The sequence below is a fragment of the Mycetomoellerius zeteki genome, unplaced genomic scaffold (assembly GCF_001594055.1).
Source record: "Mycetomoellerius zeteki isolate Tzet28-1 unplaced genomic scaffold, Tzet1.0 scaffold154, whole genome shotgun sequence".
Taxonomy (NCBI): Eukaryota; Metazoa; Arthropoda; class Insecta; order Hymenoptera; family Formicidae; genus Mycetomoellerius; species Mycetomoellerius zeteki.
The window spans coordinates 243,873-265,480 of record NW_017256489.1 but is presented as its reverse complement, the minus strand read 5'-3'; the positions used below and the strand labels follow the sequence as shown (position 1 = coordinate 265,480).

Genomic DNA, 21,608 nt, shown 5'->3' with positions numbered 1-21,608 from the left:
TAGTCAGTTCTTATATTCAAGATCATCTCAAGTTCAGCCTTGAGGTGTTACGAACCAATAAGAGAGCCACATTAGCGTATTAAGACATTACTTAAGACGATCTTGAAATAAGAATCGACTATGAATACCGGCCCTAGTCTTCTTGACGAGAACACACGATAAAACTGGTTCTACATTAAGCTGGTTCTATATTAGTCGCATCGCTTCGTCGCAAGCGTTGCGGTCCAATCAACGTCAAGCTAGCTCTACTCTGATTGGACTGCAACGCTTGCGACACTGCGATGCGACTAAGGGTGGAATCCCATGAGGTGTATTTATCGCGTATCGCATAACCGCGTAACCAATCAGAAGCGATCTGCTGTTATAGTTTCGCGTTTTACTGATTATTGATTGGTTATGCGCTTACGCGATACGCGGCAAACATGCCTGATGGGACTTCACCCTAAAGCAGATTCTACATTAGTCGCATCGCAGAGTCGTAAGCGTTGCTATCCAATCAACATCAATCTAGCTCGACTTTGATTGGACCACAACGCTTGCGACACTGCGATGCGACAAATGTAAAACCAGCTTAATGGCTGCGTTCAGCAGAGAAAACTAATCAGCACTTAGTGATTCTTTAATACGATTGGTTCTTACCTTTAGTTCTTCACTGGATCTAAGTGTAAGAACCAATTATATTGAAGAATCACTAAGCACTAACCAGCGCTAACTGAAGGTTTATTCGCGTCGCAAGCTCCAACATGTTCCAATATGCTCCTATTCATTCTATCAAGCGTGTTGAAGTGAGTAAGAGCTATGGTAGGAACATGTTGGAGTATGTTGGAGCTTGCGACGCGAACAAACCTTGATTAGTTTTCTCTGAACGCAACCAATGGGCTCATTCAGCGGACTCAACAGTTGAGTGAGCGCTCGCTGTTATTGGTGTATTCTTTTAGATCATCCAATCATAATTTTAGATCTAGAAGAATACGTCAATAGCAGCGAACGTTCACTCAACTGTTGAGTTCGCTGAATGCAGCCAATGAAATTACGACTAATGCCTGCTGCAGACCAGCGCGATGTTTGTTGCGCGCGACACGCGATATCCAATGAGCGTACACCTTTACCGATGTTCTCATTCGAAAGTTATACGCTCATTGGATATCGCGTGTCGCACGCGACGAAAGTCGCGTTGATCTGCAACCGGTATAAAGATTACGACTGATGGCTCCTGCACACTGGGCACGGAAAAGCTTACCGCGCGGCAAAATGCGACGCGGTAACTAATGAACCATTAAGCTGGTTCTACATTAGGCACAGTGTAAGCGTGTCGCAAGCGTTGTGGTCCAATCAGAATCAAGCTAGATCGATGTTGATTGGACCGCAACGTTTGCGATGCAACTAATATAGAACCAGCTTTAGGAGCTATAAGCTTATTGGCTACCGCGTGAAGGAGCCTATCTCACCGCTGCGCCGCTCTGGTCTGTAAGCTCCTTTACATTTTGCCGCGCGGCAAGCGTTTCCGCGTCCAGTGTGCAGGAACCATGTTTGCAATTTGTAAGCGCAAGCGCGATCAGAACTGAGACTACTGAGAGTGCGCAGTGCGCTGGCAGATCGCAGGCACGAGGTTTGTTCACATCGCAAGCTCCAACAAGCTCCAACAAGCTCCAACATGCTTCTACCATAGTTCCTACTCACTTTATCAGGCGCGTTGGAGTGAGTAAGAGCTATAGTAGGAGCACATTGGAACATGTTGGAGCATGCGACGCGACAAACCTACAATTTCTTGAAATTGAAAATTTCTAATAGATATTTCTCAATTGTAATACATTATAATGGATCGTAATGGATATTAACATGAGTAATTATTCAGTTTAGCTACACGGTTTAAAAATCGATAAAATTATAACGCGTTTTTGCCTGAAATGAACGACTCTACAGAAAAAAAGCGTCGCTCTGCCTCACGAACCGAGAGATTAATCGTAGAATTTTTTTCTTTGTAAAAGACTTCCGGATAATGAAATTTGCCACGAGTATTGTGAAGTTATGATAATTTATATAATGTAGTGAACTGCGCATGCGCCAGAATCACGTGTGCGTGTTCTGTGGAGAACGTTCTGTTTCATTGCATGATGAATTATTTTATCTTTATGTTCACTAAATTTAAAAGAAAAATAAAATGACATATAATGCGAATTATGCATAAAATGAACCTTAGTTGCACTTTTTGTATTAAATCTTCGTTCTTCTTCATTTTATTACCTCGATCTTATACAGGATGCGATAACGATTAAATTAAATTTATGATAGTTATAATACAAATTTTTATCATATTTGGATAATTAATAAATAATTACTTTAATTTTATGACTTTTTTAATTTTTGACAAAGTTACTGATTATTTGAGAAAAATTGCGATCTTTCATTAACAAAAAATTTTTGTAAAATTTATCCGTATTTGAATAGATAGTAGGATATTACTTGTTGTATATTTAGATACTACTGCAAATATTGAATTCATCTTACTTTTATAAATGGAAAAGTATTATTAATGCACTAGTAGCCTTTTAATTTTCTACCATTACAGATGATATTTCATTGGTGTTATACATAATATATTACATATATTTTTAACTACAAACAAGATAAAATATACACTTCATAAATAAAAAAACTCATATTTTAAAAAGAAAATAAATAGAGAAGAGATGTATAACTATAAAAAAAAATAAATTTAAACTTGTTTACTAATTATTACATGTCCTATGTATCATATCATCAATTAGTAAAAAAAAATTATTTTACGAGATATACTTTCAGCAATTTAACGTTGCTTAAATAGTGTAGATATTACTACAGATTTAAGCGCATTTAATCATTCAGCGAACGAAACTTGTTTATATTGTTTGTTATTAGAAGACGCTGAAACTATCTTAGAATATCTTCGTAATTTGAACAGCGGGTTTAGATTCAATGATACAAAAAGTTTATAATCAGCGATAAAATTAAATGCACTTTATTGTCGTTCCTCAAACGTACTATTTGAGAACAAAGTAAAACTCAGCTGCTAGGATAGATATAGATGTATTTTACAAATTTAACGCATTTGAGAACGCGCAACGCCGTCGTCGCCCGAATGCATTAAGCTAAGGGCTTAATTCTATCTCGAGGTACAGCGAAAGAGGGTTTGTCGATGCGTGCGGATGATGGAGTGCATTATGTCGCGATGGAATGATAACGTGCGTGAGCGAACGGGGCTACGCATGCCGTTCGCGAATTAACTAAAGCGCTTCAGATCGTTGTATCCCTAGCTCTCCCAACGAATCCTTTCATCTTAACTGCTAATAAGTACGGACCTAAGTGGTTTTGTCTCTGATCAATCGTCTTTTCTTCTTTATTCGATTTATCTTGAAAAATTGCTCTTACGAAAAAAGCTCTAAAATTTCTGTATATGATTGTAAATACGTTGCTTTTATTGCTTTCGCATTATTGATTACTTATTCGTTGTCGCGTTTGGATTTTGATATTTTTAATGTCTACAATTGATAATCTTTATTTAATTATTTGAAAGAAGTCTATTTATTATATACCAAAAGAAAAAGAAATACGAAGGAAAGAATGGTTAATCAGAAACACTCCTCATGCGATACAAACTGCGAATGATGTATAACGAATATCATAAATGTTCCACGTATGTTGTGAGTCGAAGAGCACCGTAACAGAATTACTTTGAGTTCTTTTAAGCCTTTTGAATTTTAACATTTTTGACAACATAATGTCCGTGATATGTGCCGTTTGAATCTTGTTCATTTTAAATGAAATAATTCTGAAATCTGAAATTATAACTTGACGTTTTTTAAAGTTGAGTTACACGTTCACGCAGTCTGCCTTGCTGGCGGAAGTCGAACCGGCCGAAGAGGACGAAGCGACAGAATGTCTCCTGAGATAACCGGCAAATAGTTGCCGCGCCTGATTAAGTACACGAATCACATTGTGACGGCGAACCATCTTGTCGAAATGCATCGCCATCTCGTTATAATCCATTTGATTGCGCATAACAAAATCCCGATGTTGCAGCAGAAGAGTGATGCACAGGAACATTAGAAAGGGATTGCCGCCACCGAATTCGTGCGGTGGCGGCAACGAGCTTTCGCCCAGTTGGTCCTCGCTTGTTCCCGCAGGTATAAGATTAGTCAGTTCTGTTACTTCTTCGCATTGCTCTTGTACAGATTGTTGTTGTTGTTGTTGTTGTTGTGATTGTTGCTGTTGCTGCGGCTGCTGCTGCTGTTGTTTTGTTGGACTTTCTGGTACAGGTGGGTTCTGATGCCAACTCTCGGTTCCTTCGCTATCTGACGCCGACTCAGATCTGAAAGATGAACGAAGCGTTTTAATAAAAATAATGTAAAGAAACATATCTTCCTATAATTGGATATAATAGGGGAGAGTGGTTTAAATCGGACCATGTTCCAAATAGGACCTTTTTAATTTAAATGAATACGGTTAAGCAGATTTGTGTACTATTTATAATGTAAAGTCCGTATGAGACATCGAACATGTGATAGCAGTTTGACAGTTCTCTATCATAACATTCATAAAATAGAGGCAAATATGTATTTTCAGTCATCATGCGAAAATTTTTTTAAAAAAGAAAATCCTTGTAAATCATTATTTAAAAGGTGTTAAAAATTTCAAAAGTAATTGATTTAAGATAATTAAAGAGTGTAGAATTCAAAAATATCAAGCATTTCGTGATCACTTTTGCGGTTTATTATAAAAATTTGTTCCAAAGTTCGAAAGGACCCGTGTCCAAATCGGACAGTACAGTGAATAACTGATAGGCCTGGTTGTAGTACTGGTGATTGGCTGACTAGTTCTGGTCCAAGCAATTAAATCAGTAAAATATCATGAGTCATCAGACTCAGATTAGTTGAGTTTTATTGATTTCAATTCTAATAATATAAACAGTCAGTAATTTCTTTTTCCGAAAAAATTTTTAACTTTGACTGTCAAATTGCTCGTTTTTACTCAATACTAAGAGAAATACATTAAAATATTTTAAAATTTTATCTAAAAATCCATAAAAATAAGAGTTTTCGATCTAAACCAGGGGAAGGTCCGATTTAGACCACTCTCCCCTACTGATTTCTTTGAAATTTTAAAGATGCCGACAGAGCCTTTGACCTTGCATATTTATGCAGAAATATGAATTGTTCTATTATAGTGACATATATTACATATAGTGACATATATTACAATGACAAGATTTTATCATATATTTATTACTTCAGAAATATAAAGGAGATATATATAAATATAAAATGAATAAAGATATTTTCTATCGATACTTTGAAAGCGTTACATTAAAAAAAAAATGAAGAAGATAGGTAAAATTTATTAGAAAATAAAATCTCAAAGAGACTTTTAATTTAGAAGTTTTTCTCTGAGCAACTAAACTTTTAGCAGAAAGTTTATAAATTCTTTTTTATCTTATTAAGATTTTCAAATCTATAAATCTTTGTAAATGAAAATGTGTACCTACTTAGTGGTACGTTTGAGTAGCCTAATTGGCGTAACGGATTTCACGCCATTCTGATCCTCCAAAATTTCACCGTCGTATTCCAATTCCGCTTGCTCGTCCGGAGTCGTGGGGTGATGCTTCTGTTGTAACGTGTGTAAAGGATTTTCCCATACAAACACATCCGCCGCTGGACTGCATCTCGCCAATTCTGTTTCTGTCTCGCTCTCCGGTAAATCACTTTCTCTTTTTGAAAGCACGCAGTCGCATTGTAGCTCACTAGGCGGCGAAGGCCCAAACACTTGTCGATCTAACGATTCCAATTCTAATCTTAATTCTCTAGTCATCGACGTGGTCATCGGGAAAAAATCCGTAGGATCGTCTGGTGAACTTGGTTCATCCCTCAATACTCTGATGACGCCGCTCTCGCTCGAGACACGTCTGCGATAATGAAGTATAATAATTTTGAATCGCTTTAACTTTATGAAATACATGCAAGAATATCTTGAGCTACAAGAAATATTTTCTACGAAAGTAATTACCTGAGTTCAGGTTCGGCGTCGCTGGGCGTGACTTTACTACGATTGAGACTGGTAAAGTTTAAGAACTCATTTAAATTCTTTACCACTCGCGCACATTTCTTTTCACCAGAATTATCATTCTGTTCATTGTTTTTAGTCTGTTCTTTGTTAGGAGTACTCAGTCTTTCTTTCAATTCCAAAAGATTTGCGCGTTTCGATTTAACTGGAAGAGAATCAGTACTTAGGCACTTTTCTGTCGATTCATTATTCCTTCTGTTTTTTGTGCTGGTTAAATCATTCTCTGAATCGGAAAATACTTCATACGGCGAATTGGATCTGAAAATAGGCATTTGATTAGAAGAATTAAAGTTGTCGTTTATTGCATAAACTTTAATTAACAGTGCAAAAAAGAAAGAATCGAAAATTATTAAGTATTTTGTTTGTCTATAAATACTTTTCGTTTATATTTCTTTGTGTACATCTTCTATAAATTTGTCTATACATTTTCTATAAATTTTAGGATGCGTCCAGACTATCGAGCCGCGAGCCGTGCCGTGAGCCGAGCCGCGAGCTCGGCCTACATCCACATTATCGAAATGAATATAGGTTCACATCAAAGCTTTGAATGTGGATGAGGCTCGGCTCGCGGCTCGATAGTCTGAACGCACCCTTATATTTTATCCGAAAAGCAAAGTTTCGAAAACTGATTTCAAGTACAGAAACCTTTTCGTTTCTCCGTTAATCTCAGTAGATGATTGCAGACTCGGTTCTTCGGTACTGAAGGCCTTTCGCCTCACGCTAGCGGCAATACTGGCTGAGGAACTTTGTCGTCTAATAGCGCAAACCTTAGTATACGCGTTCTCGCGGATATGCTTTACATTCGGACTCGGCGGTGGCGATGTTGGCGGAAAAGGCACCTCGGCAAGACTCAGTTCGCCGGTCGGCGGTGACGCTGGTAAAGCTGCCCATAGAACCTCGAGCATTCTAAGTGCGTCGTCCAACGCAAACTCACGTTTCATTTCTAACAACAGCCAACGATAACAAAAGAGTAGATCGTCTGCTTGATGCGACTTCAAATATGCATAGAAATCAGGATCATAATGTTGAAGACCTGCAAAAAATATATCTTAATATTGATATAATGGCATTATCAAGGAGTATTATAAGATGAAAATATATTAAAATGAAAATGTAGATTACAGAGCATTGTGAACAAGATTGAAACTTAGAGAATAAATAAATTGCAAGACATTTTAAATGATAATCTACCTTCTGCGAGATGAGCGAATTTGGTAGTCATGGCGATACCATCGAGCATGAAGTTATCCTTCAATCTTCTCATGAGGGCGCAAAGGCAGATGTAAGCTTGCGCCTCATCCCGCATTATAACGAGAAGAGGTGAAGCCAAGTCGCTCATACCCTGACAGTAACTTACACTCGGGTGATTTAAGGCATATGTTGTCAGAATGTTAAAGAGACTCGCTGTGTTCTGATTGTCGTCCGAACCACCGTAAAACTTGTGATGCCTGTCCGTTCTGAGGACATCCTTCCTTACCATACCAGTGACGTAGCCGAGATCACCGACGTTCTGTCCCTTTTGCACTAGCACTCGCCATCGCTCGCGTAGATTTTGGTATTCCTGTGCCTTTTTCTTCATGTAATCCATCCGTTCGCGACCTGACATCCCCTCTGGGTACACGTTCAAGATATGTTTCCAGACTACCTTGCGTAAACTAGGTTCAATTCCGCCAAAATAAATAACTGCCCTTAATTCCTTGGAATGCACTACTTGGCCGATTGGATCCAGAAATCGACGAAATTCAGCGTCCGTCAAAGGTGGTCTTGGAGGTTGAACATTTTGCTGATGAGACGACTCGTCGCCTAAGTTGCCCAATGCCCGTTGCACCATATTCAGTGTCCTTTCCATCTGTGACGAAAGATTAAACGCGAAATTGGATACACCTGATAACTGTAATAATAATGAAAACAAAGAAATAACATAAAAAAAGGTAAAATAATAAAATATAATAAAAGTAATATACAAGGTGTCATATTTTAATTGACCACCTCAAATATCTTTTGAACAGTGCATTTTAGGGAAAAATATTTTAGACAAGTTTTGTGACTTCGAGGGGGACATAAGATGGTATAATACCATTGGTTTGAACTTGGGTGGCCTTCTCAAGGCTACGTCAATGTGACCGATGTTTTTTTAAATCTTCCATTTTTCAGTACGTGTTCTTGTAGTATACCTTGAGAACTTTCCAAAACACTATAATAAAATATTTTTTCATGAAGTTTGAGTTATAAGACTTGAAAGTTACAATATCGCCGACATTAGCATTACTCAAGGTACACAAACGTGCGATAGCTAAAACCTTTTGAATGTTATTCAAGGTCATGATACTGAACAACATTCAAAAAGTTGTAGCCATCGTCTGAGCATCTTAAGTAATGATAATGCCAGCGATACTATAACTTTCAAGCCTTATAACTCAAAAAGTACTTCATGAAAAAATATTTTATTATAGTGTTTTGGAAAGTTCTCGAGGTGTGCTACAAGAATATGTATTGAAAAGTGAAGAATTCAATTAAAAAAATTCAAGGTATCCTTGTCCTGATCTTGACAAGGCCACTCAAGATCAAACCAATGATACTATCTTATGTCCTCCTCGAAATCACAAAACTTTTGTCTAAAGTATTTTTCTCTAAAATGCACAGTTCAAGAGATATTTGAGGTGATCAATTAAAATGGGACACCCTGTATAAAAAATAAAGGAGGATTAATAATTTGAGAAATATGAAAAAAATGAATACCAACTTAAAAACTAAAATAATTTAAAAAGTATGATTCTCAAATGAAAAATATGAACTTAAGAGGAATTAATAAATTTTTGTGTTTTGCCTTTTTGATATTTCTCCAGAAGTACTAGGCGTTTGTGAAACCTTGAATGTTGTTTTACTGCTGATCGTCACTGACGCGACACGGCACTTACTTTATTCATTATGAGACCGGGTAACTTAGGTGTCCTGTAAGGAAACCCGGTCTCCTGCTGACGTGTCAAAACTTCCTGCGCATTTTGCTCCCAGTAGCACTCGCAGTCTCCAGTTTCACCGAAGGGTTTCAAATTCACCTGCAGATAGAGATATGGCTCCGATGCGCTGAAAAATAACATGTTAAATTAAAATGCTTATAATGTAGAATAGATTGTATGTTTTATTATTTATTAAATTATTATCTATTAAAATTAATCAATTTACTTGATAAAAATTAATTAATTAAGTCACCTGATAAACGCGGCATCCAAATCCCAGTCCGAGAGTAGGAAGAGATACGTCTCTGACCCATAGTCATCGATCGCTCGATACAAAACGGTAAATTCCCTACGGCACGCAAGCAATTTTTACGGCATTCGGTTTAATATTTTATGGTATGCTTAGATAAAAATATTTGTTTCGAGTAATTCTTTTGTGATGTTTTATGTTGTTACATGATGATTTGACTGATAAAAAATAGCATATGTATCAATATCAATCATATTATTATAGATAAAAAAAAGAAGAAAAGAATTATATATTGTTAAAATTAGAATATTATGTATTTCAATACAAATTAATTTACATATTAATAAAGATTGTATCTTTTTTTATCTAAAGATCTTAATTTAATTTTTTAAATATAACATATATATTATGAGTGCGTTTCCTTTTCATGCTCATACACTGTAAGCATCAGTTCACTCTTGTTATCTATCAAATATTAAACAAGAACAAATGATGCTTACATGCGCTAGAAGCGCAAAATGGGACGCACCCTGTTTAAGTGCAGCGTAATCACATTATTTACTTCACGTCGAAAAGTGTCAATAAGCGTTTAGTTTTTATTATCGAAATTCTCAAAATTTAATGCAATTTATTAGAAATGAGTAAAAAGGTGTAGCAATTTTTTTATTTATCGTGACACTTTTTTACATGAATCAGAAAAACGTAAACGCTCGCTTCGCATTTTTTGGAAAAAAAAATTATTTTCGATATTCAAACGATTCAAATATAATTCGACGTTCACACACAAATCATATTAGCAGATTTTCTTATTATTAATATAACTTACCCTTTTATGTCAAAAGCCTTTATGAGAATACTTTGCAATACTTCTATTGATGTTATTTGAGGATCCACGCTAAACTTACGGTATTCCGGTCGATGTCTAGTTTCACATTTCTGAAAAAAGAGGATCAAAGGATTCTATCATTATTTGTTGTTAATTCCATGTTTATAGTAGACATTCATAAAAACAGAAAAATTATATAGCCATACATGATACATTATTTTAATTGTATCATAATTAATTTATTATACCAATGACAAAAAAAAAATATTATAAAAATCTGTAATTTTACATAATGTAATTATATTAAATACATGATATATAAGATATTCTAGATTTTGTATAATAACAATTAACAGTAAACTCTTGAGATCATTTTGAAATAAATCTCAGTATTCCAATATCAAAATGTCAAAGCTATAATGATTTTGAAACAATAACTACTGAAAATTAACCAATTCAATTGTTCGACAATCACACATAATATATGCAGTAGTTCACACATACAATGCATAGTGAAGATGCTCTCAATCAATCCTATTCTTAAGATATAATAATTATAATTCTAAATATACATCACTGTTGTAGTTACTTCTTTTTTGCATTTTATTGTATTAATTACTAATTATAATATGTTAAACATTTCAATATTAATCATAGTAGAATAAAAACCGTTGAGTATATGAACAATGAAATATAATACATGTCAAAGCTATTACATGAAGAATAAATAAATGACATTCATTGCTGCTAATGAACCAGACCTATATTCTTTAACTCGTTATGCAGTCGTTATGTGTTCATAGTGACAGTTGCACAGTTTTTCACTACAAAAAAATATCCGCGCAACTGTCAATATGAGCACATAACGATTGCATAATGAGTTATAGAATACAGGGAAGAGCATATATTTCAAACAATTAGTTAGCTTCAAATATTTGTCATTTAAAAATCATTATATTCTTTTTGATATTAGAATTTTCATCTCAAAACGACTTTAGAAATCTGTTTTGTTGTCAAGCAAAATCTGGAATACTTACAAGGAGCTTGTCATGACTGTTCAAGCAGAATCAAATCGGTTCTGAACAGTTGTGACAAGATCTTTGTCAGTATAGTTATCATTGTAATTTGTTGTTCCACATTTTAAGTTCAGTATAATATAAACTCTGTATATAAAGATCTTTTATTATTTTATTAGAATAAAAATGTATGTTAATTTGAAATTTCTAATTGACCATACATACCTTGACTTTAACGCGTACAGCCTCTCTAGGACAACCAAACATATTGTATTCTATATTGGTCCTTTTTCAAATAAGTATAATATTTCAGGATGAATCTTCAGTTATCACCGTCACTTGCATTTTGCCAATTCTTTGTGCATTGACAATTCATATACATCATCAGATATTTACCAGTTTACCACGTACTTGACAGCAGTAAAACTGAATGAAAACTAAAAAATTGATAATTCAAGTTTAAAATAGTACAATATTGCAATTAATATATTGATAAGAAAATATTAACTGATAAGACAATGTATACTGATAAGAGAATATTGATAAACCAAAGAATATTTTCTTGTATAATAGTAAGTAGAGCATACTTGTAAGCATATTTATAAAGTAATATTACCATGACACATTAATAAATTATGAGATATTATCATCAATCATAAATTGTTACAATAAAATATTAATAATAGATATTTAAAACTTTGTTAATCAAGATTGAAAAGTGACTATCAAAAGCTACAGTTTCTCGCGATATAAATTATCACAATTCTCGAAATTTATATAACAAAACTCAAATAATAAACTTAATTTTTTAATACATAAATGTCTCCTTGTTGCCTTTAACAAATATATCAAATTTTTTTACTCACATCAGTACAATAGTAACATTATAATTAAAATCTGTGCTCCTCACCTTTATCTCATCATATATCTTTCAAAATTATTTAATTCACTATTCGACGTGACAATACTCTTCAGCCTCGATTAAATAATATTGCACGATATTTAGATAATGAACAATTACTCTAGGCTGTGTGCAGGTATTCCTCAATCCACGATGTGTGCTCCGGAGTGCAGAAGGCACTTCTCGCTGCAACGAGACATGCTCGCTTTCTAACTCGCCTAATTATACATTCAGTATAGTTATGTATCCCCCGGGAGTCGGTGAGAGCACGTAAAACATCGGGGGGTTCAGGGGCGTTGAGTCGTTGAGTGTCGGCGGGTGTCGACGTCGACAATCAATGTTTTGAACGGCGATCGCGACGGCGGTTGGCCCTTTGAAGCTGACGTCGGTGGCTAGCTGTTGTCAATGCCCGACGTTGAACGACGTTGTCATCATCATCGTTGCCATCGCCGTTGTAATGCCGCGCCGTAATAACGACTTGGTGTCCTCGATAACGAGGTTACAGTTGTCAATTGTCAATTGTATGCAATTGTATGCTCACTGAACACACTCGCACTCACTCGCACCGACTCGCACTGAATGTGTTCGATTTTTCAGGCCGCGGCAGTGGGCAGGGCCGACGCGTCGCGCTTCGTCGCCCCGCTCCACAAAGTTCGATCTTCCATAAAATATTCCACGTAATTCGGCAGACTGTTATTCAAAAATTGCTTTCCATTTTCACACAAATGATACTGAACCTAAAGTTGTGTGAGTATTTTATACTCACAAGGGAAATTTCACAACTGTCCGGAACCGTTTAACAATTGTTAACAAAAAATTAAAAACATTTTTTTTCTTCATATCATTATGAAGTACTCTTGAAACCGTACCACTTTTGTTTAAAAAAATTTTTTCCATCTTTTATACTTCCGACGGTATTCGGCTCGAAATAGAAATACCGTTTTATTTAAAAGGAGTGTTTCATCCCTTAAACATAAGTTAGCGCACGTATAAAAAAAATGTCTCTCTCTTAGATTTTCGTGTTTTACAACATATTTTATGGAGAATCAAATCGGTTCCGGACAGTTGTGAAACTTCCCTTGTCAGATAATGACGTCGCTCTTGATGCTTAAACTTTGGAGACAGGTGTAAGAAATTTAGAGGAAATAGGTACAACAGAGAAGCTATCAGCGTCAGGGCTATGTGGCTCAGTGGCAAGACGGAAGTCTACCATTTTAGAGGAGACCAGCAGTGGAATTCTGTAATTCGTTATGCAGTCGTTATGAGTTCATAACGACAGTTGCGCAGCTTTTTTACCATATAAAATATCTGCGCGACTGTATCAGTATGAGCACATAACGATTGCATAACGAGTTACAGAATTCCACTGCAGGGCGCCTATTCTTGAAAAGTATCGCATACGAAAAGCTAGAAAAATACTATAATATATACGTAACGTATACTATAATCCTCCGCAACTAAAGCTCCGGCTGGCGTAAAGGAGGCACGGCAGTGTCGCTGCGCTCAGCTGCGCTCAGTTTAGCATCGAGACACTATTGTGTCTCCTGATATTTTCCTAATTTTTCGTATACGTTTATTTTCAAGAATAGGGACCCAAGCCTCGGTTCGAATCTCGGAGCGCCCTGATATTTTTCTCGTGTTGTCACTTATTTCTTACAAAGGCTAGTTGCTTTCCTTTTAGAAGACACAGTCGACACAAATGTCGTTCTATCTTTGTTAATTTATTGAATGTCTATATTTCCTTTCTTTTTTCTTTTTCCTTCATTCCTATTTGGATTTAATTTCTGGCATTTATATTCTCGATGTAGGGGAGCTCACACTATGACAAGATAATTTTTATTCACAGTTTATATATGTATGTTAGTGTGTGTTGCCTCTGAAGAAGGCTCAAAAGTGAGCCGAAACACGTAAGCGCGTTTAATAGAATAAAGGAGTTTTATGCTTTATATGGGTGTATTATTTGCGCGACGTCTTCTGCGCCTAACTCCTATTGCCCTTATTTTTTCAAATTTCTTTTGATTTGTAAGGAGTCTTTGTTAGTTTGATTTATTATACGGATTTAATTTATTGAATGTCGAGAAAAATATAGAACGACGTTTATGTCGACTAGCTGTATCTCCTAAAAGGAAAGTAGTCTTTAAAATTATATATCGCACATAACAAATTTATAAATCTCACTTTTAATATAAGTTAATAAAACTCAGTAAAACACACTGTCTCAAGTTTATGCAGACGTATTAGGTAAAAACTCAGTTGAATATCATTTGTCAGAATGAAAAGGAACGTGCATACAACTAAGTTATATTTCGCAAATGAGAATTCTTTGAGTTTTGATGTAAATGGAAAACAACTAACGTCAATCTTGAAATTTTGCATGATTTACACTATGCTTATCCACAATATTGTATCATGAAATATAAAGTCATCTTGTGAATAGTTTACTACCTTCTCGATAGATATTAATGAATCGTAATACATATATCTATGCATGCGGAACAAAATATGGACCATTATGGACCGAAAGCTATATCTAATAGCACAGATCTTCAAGGGACGTTCCAAAGAATATTCAGAGGATATCCCTATGTCCTAAGAATGTTCGCTAGAATGTCCCTCGAATAAAGTGTGCTATTGAATTAAGATTGATAAATATAAAGTAGTACACAAGTAAAACGTAAAGAAACGTATTTTCATTTAATGCTGTTATAAAAATCCATAAATAAATCTTCAACTAGGTATAATTATTAATTTCGGCAAGAAATAAATTGCCTTTTTATACTTATTGATACCTTCTCAAGCACGCGCAAAGTGAACACATCTAAAGAGTGCAGTGCAAAATTAGCGCCAGTTAGCGCCGGGTATGAAGCGCGAAGTAAGCGCGATCTGTAGGTCCGCGACGTTGTCCATTCACAGCTGATTGCAGCTGATGTGGGTGACTACTTGACTGCACCTGAATTGACCTGAATACACCGGCGTTTGTTTATATGTATGTACGCGACGTGTAAGACGTAGGACTTCTCTAACAATGCATACTGACGTTCTAAGCGCGTGCCGAGTCGCGTAAGATTCGAAAACAATAGGACGAAAACGGATCCCTCGTCGATGATTCATGCGAGTACTTTCTCTTGGCGATAAGGTTATGTCCATGATCGTTGGTTGGACGACGGGTGCGACAGTATTCGGGCATACGCGTTTCACCGGCGCGCGAACACTCTCGCGATGATGAGGACTGCCGGTGTGCTGGATGGCCGCGAGTTCGGCAAGCGCGTGCGTCGTGTCCTGGACGGCAATTACTCGTACCGTAAGATCCTCCTAATTGTTCTGGTATGTGGCGGTCTGCTGCTGTACTTTGGCCCGCCCTTCGCGCAATGGCTTTTTTCTTCCACCAGGGAGCCTATAGAAGGTGAGTAATTCGTCAGTTTTGGTCTGATGAACATCAAAGAATTAACAGCCTCAAGTTTCTTTAAAAACTTCTTAAAATATTCATATAAATAGGACTATTATTCATTGTCAGTAATCAAAAGTAGATTAAAATGAATTGAAATTTTTATATGCATTTTAAGTTCATTGAATCCAAATTTGTTTCCATGCAAGCCATTTAAAATATATTTTAAATTCTACTATATTATAAAACAGAATCACTCGTAAGTCTTTATGTAGTAATTGTTATGGAAAAATGTTAATACGTATATTTTTCCACAGTATTTGAAGATCGTTGCATGAATGAGAGATTGGCTAGTTTCTACTTTGATGCTGTTGAATATAATGCAAATATTTTGCACAATCCTCCTAAGGAGAATGAACATTCTTATCTGCCATATATTGGCAACGGTATTTTCGGAGTTCCCGTTTCTCCAGAAGCCTGGCTGTATATTAAACATAGAAGAGCACTTTTACTGCCTGTACAGTGGCAACCACTGATCACGCATCCTATACCGAAAGACAGCTTTTACCGAGAAGCAACCGTTGTTCATTTTACAAATGGGATTGTTTATAAGTATCAGTGCCTTAGAGAGGGATATCACATAGAATTTCAATATTATGCACATAGAAGTCTCGATGGGATTTTGGTGCAGACTATAAAACTCTCTAATCCATTTTCACTTTCTCAAGAAATATCGCTGAAGCCACAGGAATCTATCCATTGGAGTAATTCTCACATAGAGCCCATTAGGTAAGCAAAGTGTTATTATAAATAATTAAATAAAAATTTATCAGTATTTTTTAAATTTATCGTCATCTATTTTGTCATGATAGAATTCAGGTCGATGGATTTAATCATGAGTACTCTTTTTTGTCTGGATTCGTATCTACGCCCAACTCCAACAAGATAATAGTTGTATCAATAATTTACAAGGTTCCACCTAAAATAGTGCAGGTGAAAGCACACAGTTCCATTAAATTGGAGTTTCTGTCAAGCATTCAATACAGCGAGCCAATCTTGTCCGAGCATTATCATGTAGAACGTGATGCGACTAAAAAGAAAGCAATTGAAGTAAGCAAACGAAGAATTCTTGAATTTATCGTTCTTTGTAAAAACATATATGCATCATTATTCTTTGTTGTGCAGTTTATAAGAAAGGCGATAGTGCGTCAACAACGTCTGAGAGAGGAACATATAAATCTCTGGCAGAGTTATTGGTACACGAGTCTAAGGATAAGTGATTCTAAGGCTGATGGTGCCATCAACGGTCACAAGATTAATTCTACCATGTATTACGTATTATCTCAGGTTTCACGGAGTGTTCAAGATGTTGAGAAAAACATTGCTATGAACGAAGGTTGTTATCGGGGTCATCATACCTTGTAAGTATGATGAAGAATTGTGTTTAAAAATAATTTACGCGTATTAATTATAATTCTTTTCGCTTAGGGACGCTCCTCGCTTATGGAAAGATACCTCGACCATTGACGCCGTGAACGAGATAGTAGAGGCATGGTTGATAACATTGGAGAAACAAGGTTGCTATCATTTAGTGATCGGAGGTCCTGCAGCTGTACAGCAGGCAATCGTGCTAAGTCTCGGTAGCCTGAGATTCAGTAATCAACATCTCGAATTTAATATCGATCCTCAATATCTTCATCGCGATTATTTGTTTAGGTTTGTTTGTTATTTATCAATTAAGATAAATGTAAAATTAAAATTACAATATAATTGAAAACAGGTTATAAAAAAATGATTTAGTAAAACAAAAACATTCTTTTAAATATTATAATTATTTCTACAAAAATATTTCTTTTATATGTAGACATATTTTTAATACTAAATATTATTAATGAATTAATTTACTATTTAACCTATATTACTTTTAGGCGTATAAGTTACGGAAATTTAACACATGTAAATATATCCGTAACGGTTGGTGAAGATAATCGCGCGATATTAGGAGTAGCTTTGGATAAAAGTGATAGCGTTTATTTCGGATGTGATGCCGGTTGTTTGGACGCACCAGTTCCTCTCGACCAGACTTATACAAATTTTCCCGTAAAGTTGACAAAGCCACTAACCGCGATACTTTACATAACATCTGATCATCAACATATGCAAGATCTTCGTAATGCTCTGCACGTACACGAAGTAGATGATGGTAAGTTAAGAATTTAATTTTACATCCAGATAAATTCAGAGAATCTTTATTTTAATAAAATATTTCATAAAGATTGTGTGAAGAATTTTTATTCTTATGAAAAAGTTGTATTTTTTAATAATAAAATTAAAGTAAAAAAATTAATGTCTTAAGCATTGAAATTTATTATTAATACACAGTGTGTATATTTTTACTTTTAATCACTGTATATGTTTATTTTCAGCACCCGCACATGATCATCAGGTAATGGCTTTACACAAACATGGACATCAACTCGGAGGCTTGCCCACATTATTCTGGGTTAGCATATGTTTCCTGATAATTGTGTTCCATTTGTTTCTATGTAAATTAATTTGTAACGAGTATTATGGCCATCAGGATCGGCAGCGAGTTCGATATAATAAACCGTGATATAATTGTACATAATTTTCTTGTTAACGTGAGATGTATATATGTATATTATATATATAACATGTATATATATATATTTTTGCAAATTAATTAGTATAGTTAGCGAACTAATTATTTTTTCAAGTAATGTGGATATGTATGTGTGCGCGATTGTATAAATCGTATTTTTCTAGTATTCATTACAGTAAACACGTACTTTGCGACTATTTATTAGGTTGGTGCAAAAAAATGTCAGTTTTTCTATATTGCTATTAAGAGCTGTCATAAAACTTCGTTAAAAAATGAACAAAACTTAAATTTAAAAAGGATTTTTTAAAGCTTGAAAATTATATTTCCAAAAACTTACTATATTTTTTGAGTTTGATAATTTTTACATATAGAAAACTACCAGCTGAAAAAAATTAAAAAATTTCTTTTCACTTTAGAGGTCTGTTACGTGCCCTCCCACAAAATCGAGAAAATTTTTGACTATCGTGAAAAATTGAAGTTTTACCTACAAAATCATTTTTTAATAATGTTTCTACGATTTTTTGTTCTTGAGTTACTCGCAGATTAAGTAAAAGTATCATTCGAACTTTGATTGCTCATAATTCCGTTAAAAATCATTATATTACAATAAAAAAATATAGATTCTTAAAGCTGAAACTTTGCTCTATCAAATCTATAATCGCTAACTTTTTAAAACTATAATAGAATATAATAAAACATAATATAATATCAATTGGAAAAGGAAAAATCACCATTTTATAATACCGAAAACCGACATTGTTTTTGCACCAACCTAATACATTATATTTTTCATACAAAGGTAGTTTATTTGAATCAATCTCATTCTTCGTTTTTTGTTTTTAATATAAGAGAGAAGCATATGATATAATCACTTATTAAGTTTTCTGGTTAAAACATAAAAACTATGAACATATTTGTCTGAAACACAATGACAATTTTTCTAAAATTATAAGTCAAGGTGTTTGTCTCTTTGTTTAATTTGCGTATCTTATAATTTTCTGTTATTCCTGTTCTTGCATGGAAACTTGATGTAACATCATAAAAGGAAAGGATTGTAAAATATTAATCAGCTACTTTTTAGTGCTGATTATACAACAAAGGTAATTTGTTGACAACATTTATTAGAGAATATGTTAAACATATAATAAATTGTACTATAACATAAATAAACTCATACATAACATAATAACGTAGAATCATATTATTAATAAAAGAGATACGAATGTGCTAGTTGCGACACTTGATTTAACGAAGAATTATAGCCATGTATCCTTGGAATGTTTATGAATGATTATCATTGATGAAACGATGAATGGCAGTAACTGACAGCATTGATCCTTATTCGACTGAAATACATTTAATGTATATGATTTCACACACACTCACATAACATACATAAAGTAATTTGATTTTATCACAAAATTGAAAAGGGATTGTGAGTTTTTTTACATAAATAAGCGCATCATTTACAAATAAATAAATTATATAAATTAATTTGGCACCTCTAAATAAATTACTAGAAAAAATAAACTTATTGACGAAATTATCTACCTTTAGAAGTTTTAGAATAATTTGAACATGTACGTGTCAAATATTGATTGCAAAAGAAATTTAATACGAGCCATCTTGAAGTTTTTAAGTTATTACGTAAAATCCGTAAAATTAATAAATGAATAAAAAAACATTTATTATTTAGCCGTAGAATGATTTTCTATTTTCATAAAGAAAGGTATAAAGAACAAAGCAGAAGTATTTGAAAATTCTGTCGTTATTCCAGCCAAGAAAGATTAACATGGAAGCGAATATCTTAAGGGGTTAACATCTACCATAGTTACAAACGGAATGACTCGACAGCGACATTTAAATAGTAATTATTTTAAAATCGTAATCAGAAATAGTTACGTGAATTTTCCTAAAAATATTTAACATGACGTAAATGTTTAACACGGGCAACAGCGCATGGCAGACCCGACAACGCCCACAAATTATCGTGGTTACGTTTATTAACTTAAGTTTTATATTAATTGACGTATGATGTTCACGTCGCACGTTTTCGATGCGTGCGACGCTTATAAAAAAATCGCATCTCTGCGGAGAGACCCGTTAATCAGTCTAAGTTCATTAAACCTATTGACGATTTAACATACGAGGAGATTATACATACATGATACAAGCGAAATGTAATATCGCTGGTTGTTGCGATTAGCGACATAACTTCACTTCTTTAGTCCGAAAACGGATAGGCGATCTCGAGGCGTGAAATTGGGTTAAAAGCTAAATGAATACATTTAAATCCATGGAACTGCCGATTAGGAAAAAAACTTGTTAGAACATTGAAAACAAAATAACAGTAATAAGTAACAAACTATGCTTTTTTTTTCGAATTTGACAAAGATTTCGCAATTCTTAAAATTTTTTAAATTCTGAAATTTTGTACAAGTACATATATGTACTTGATCTCTAATATTTATATACACGGTTGTAAAAGATTTAGATATTGTATTTGGGATATTATGTTTGATTATTATCGATCAAAAATTGTCTAGATTAAAAGGAAACAAAAAAAAAATTGTTTTCTCTTATCATATTATTGTAGGCCATAAACTTTTGTATTTAATATTTTTTCAATATTTTATAATTTTTTCTGAGATATTAACAGAAATATAGAAAGTCAGATTATTTTGGATGTAAGGGATGTTTTCACTCTTATAGAATCAGCCAAAAAAGAAAATTGTCACGTAATTATATTTCACGTATATTATACTTTATTTTTACAAAATTTCAGAATTTTAGAAATTTTCCAGTTGCCGAATATTCCTTTCTTCTAAAAAATAAAAGAAATTTTCGCAGCGGAAAAATATGCGTGTATTTCAGCTTTGAAAATAGTTAATTGTGTATTAGTTTATGCTTCTCCATTCGGTACAACTTATATACGCTATCGTTTTCCTTTTTACGCATTAATGCTTGCACGCAGTGCATTGAGCAAAAAAACATTAACTTCATGGTTGAAACGGTGCCGTGTATTAGTGACTTAATGAAATGTAAGAAAGTTAAAAAGAAGACAATCAATAGATGAGCAATATAATTAGGCGTGATTTTTCTTAAAGTTCACAAGGTTGTCGGAAAACACATTATACATTCGACAGCGCAAATTAAAACTTGATTTTACATATATAATATTATTTACATAGAAAATAATATTTCCTATAATGATAAAATATACAATTTTTAAATTATTACATCTAATTTCTGGAATTAATTACAATTGCTGTATGCAGCGCTTCTTCAGTCTCCGCTTGAATCTTTTCATTTTCGTCTTAATTATATATAAAAAAGAAATATTTACGTGTAATGCGACAATATAACTATTACACAAATGTATAAAATAATGGAGCTTAAGTGAGAATATTTGCAATATGAAGTTTGAAAGAAATCGGAACTGTTTACATTTAATTTAAATCTTATTCGCGAGAATGAATATATATATAAATGACTTTTCAAAGCCGTTGCTTTCGCACACATTTAATAATATCGCGCGCTACATATAATCATGT

At 34.1% G+C, this 21,608-nt stretch overlaps 2 protein-coding genes across 3 annotated transcripts; one reads left to right on the top strand and one right to left on the bottom strand.

The window, feature by feature from the left end:
* Positions 1–3,287: 3,287 nt before the first annotated feature.
* LOC108720627 (TBC1 domain family member 25) lies at positions 3,288–12,093 on the bottom strand. 2 transcript variants are annotated; one of them, XM_018444739.1, is made up of 10 exons: positions 12,056–12,093; positions 11,371–11,582; positions 10,130–10,239; positions 9,307–9,402; positions 9,015–9,180; positions 7,288–7,987; positions 6,742–7,129; positions 6,040–6,354; positions 5,522–5,938; positions 3,288–4,348 (listed from the first exon to the last, which is right to left on the bottom strand). In XM_018444739.1, the coding sequence occupies exons 2-10, from the start codon at positions 11,410–11,412 to the stop codon at positions 3,850–3,852; spliced, it is 2,733 nt and encodes a 910-aa protein (XP_018300241.1). In that variant the 5' UTR covers positions 11,413–11,582; positions 12,056–12,093; the 3' UTR covers positions 3,288–3,849. The 2 variants fall into 2 exon arrangements, with proteins under 2 accessions (XP_018300241.1, XP_018300242.1); XM_018444740.1 differs by having other exon boundaries at positions 3,850–4,348; positions 7,288–7,945.
* A 2,848-nt stretch (positions 12,094–14,941) lies between these two features.
* On the top strand, positions 14,942–18,070 carry LOC108720619 (uncharacterized protein KIAA2013 homolog). The gene is made up of 7 exons (XM_018444728.1): positions 14,942–15,449; positions 15,749–16,220; positions 16,304–16,541; positions 16,617–16,852; positions 16,920–17,147; positions 17,360–17,634; positions 17,858–18,070. Exons 1-7 carry the CDS (start codon positions 15,266–15,268, stop codon positions 18,043–18,045), a joined length of 1,821 nt encoding a protein of 606 aa, XP_018300230.1. The 5' UTR covers positions 14,942–15,265; the 3' UTR covers positions 18,046–18,070.
* Positions 18,071–21,608: the final 3,538 nt, after the last annotated feature.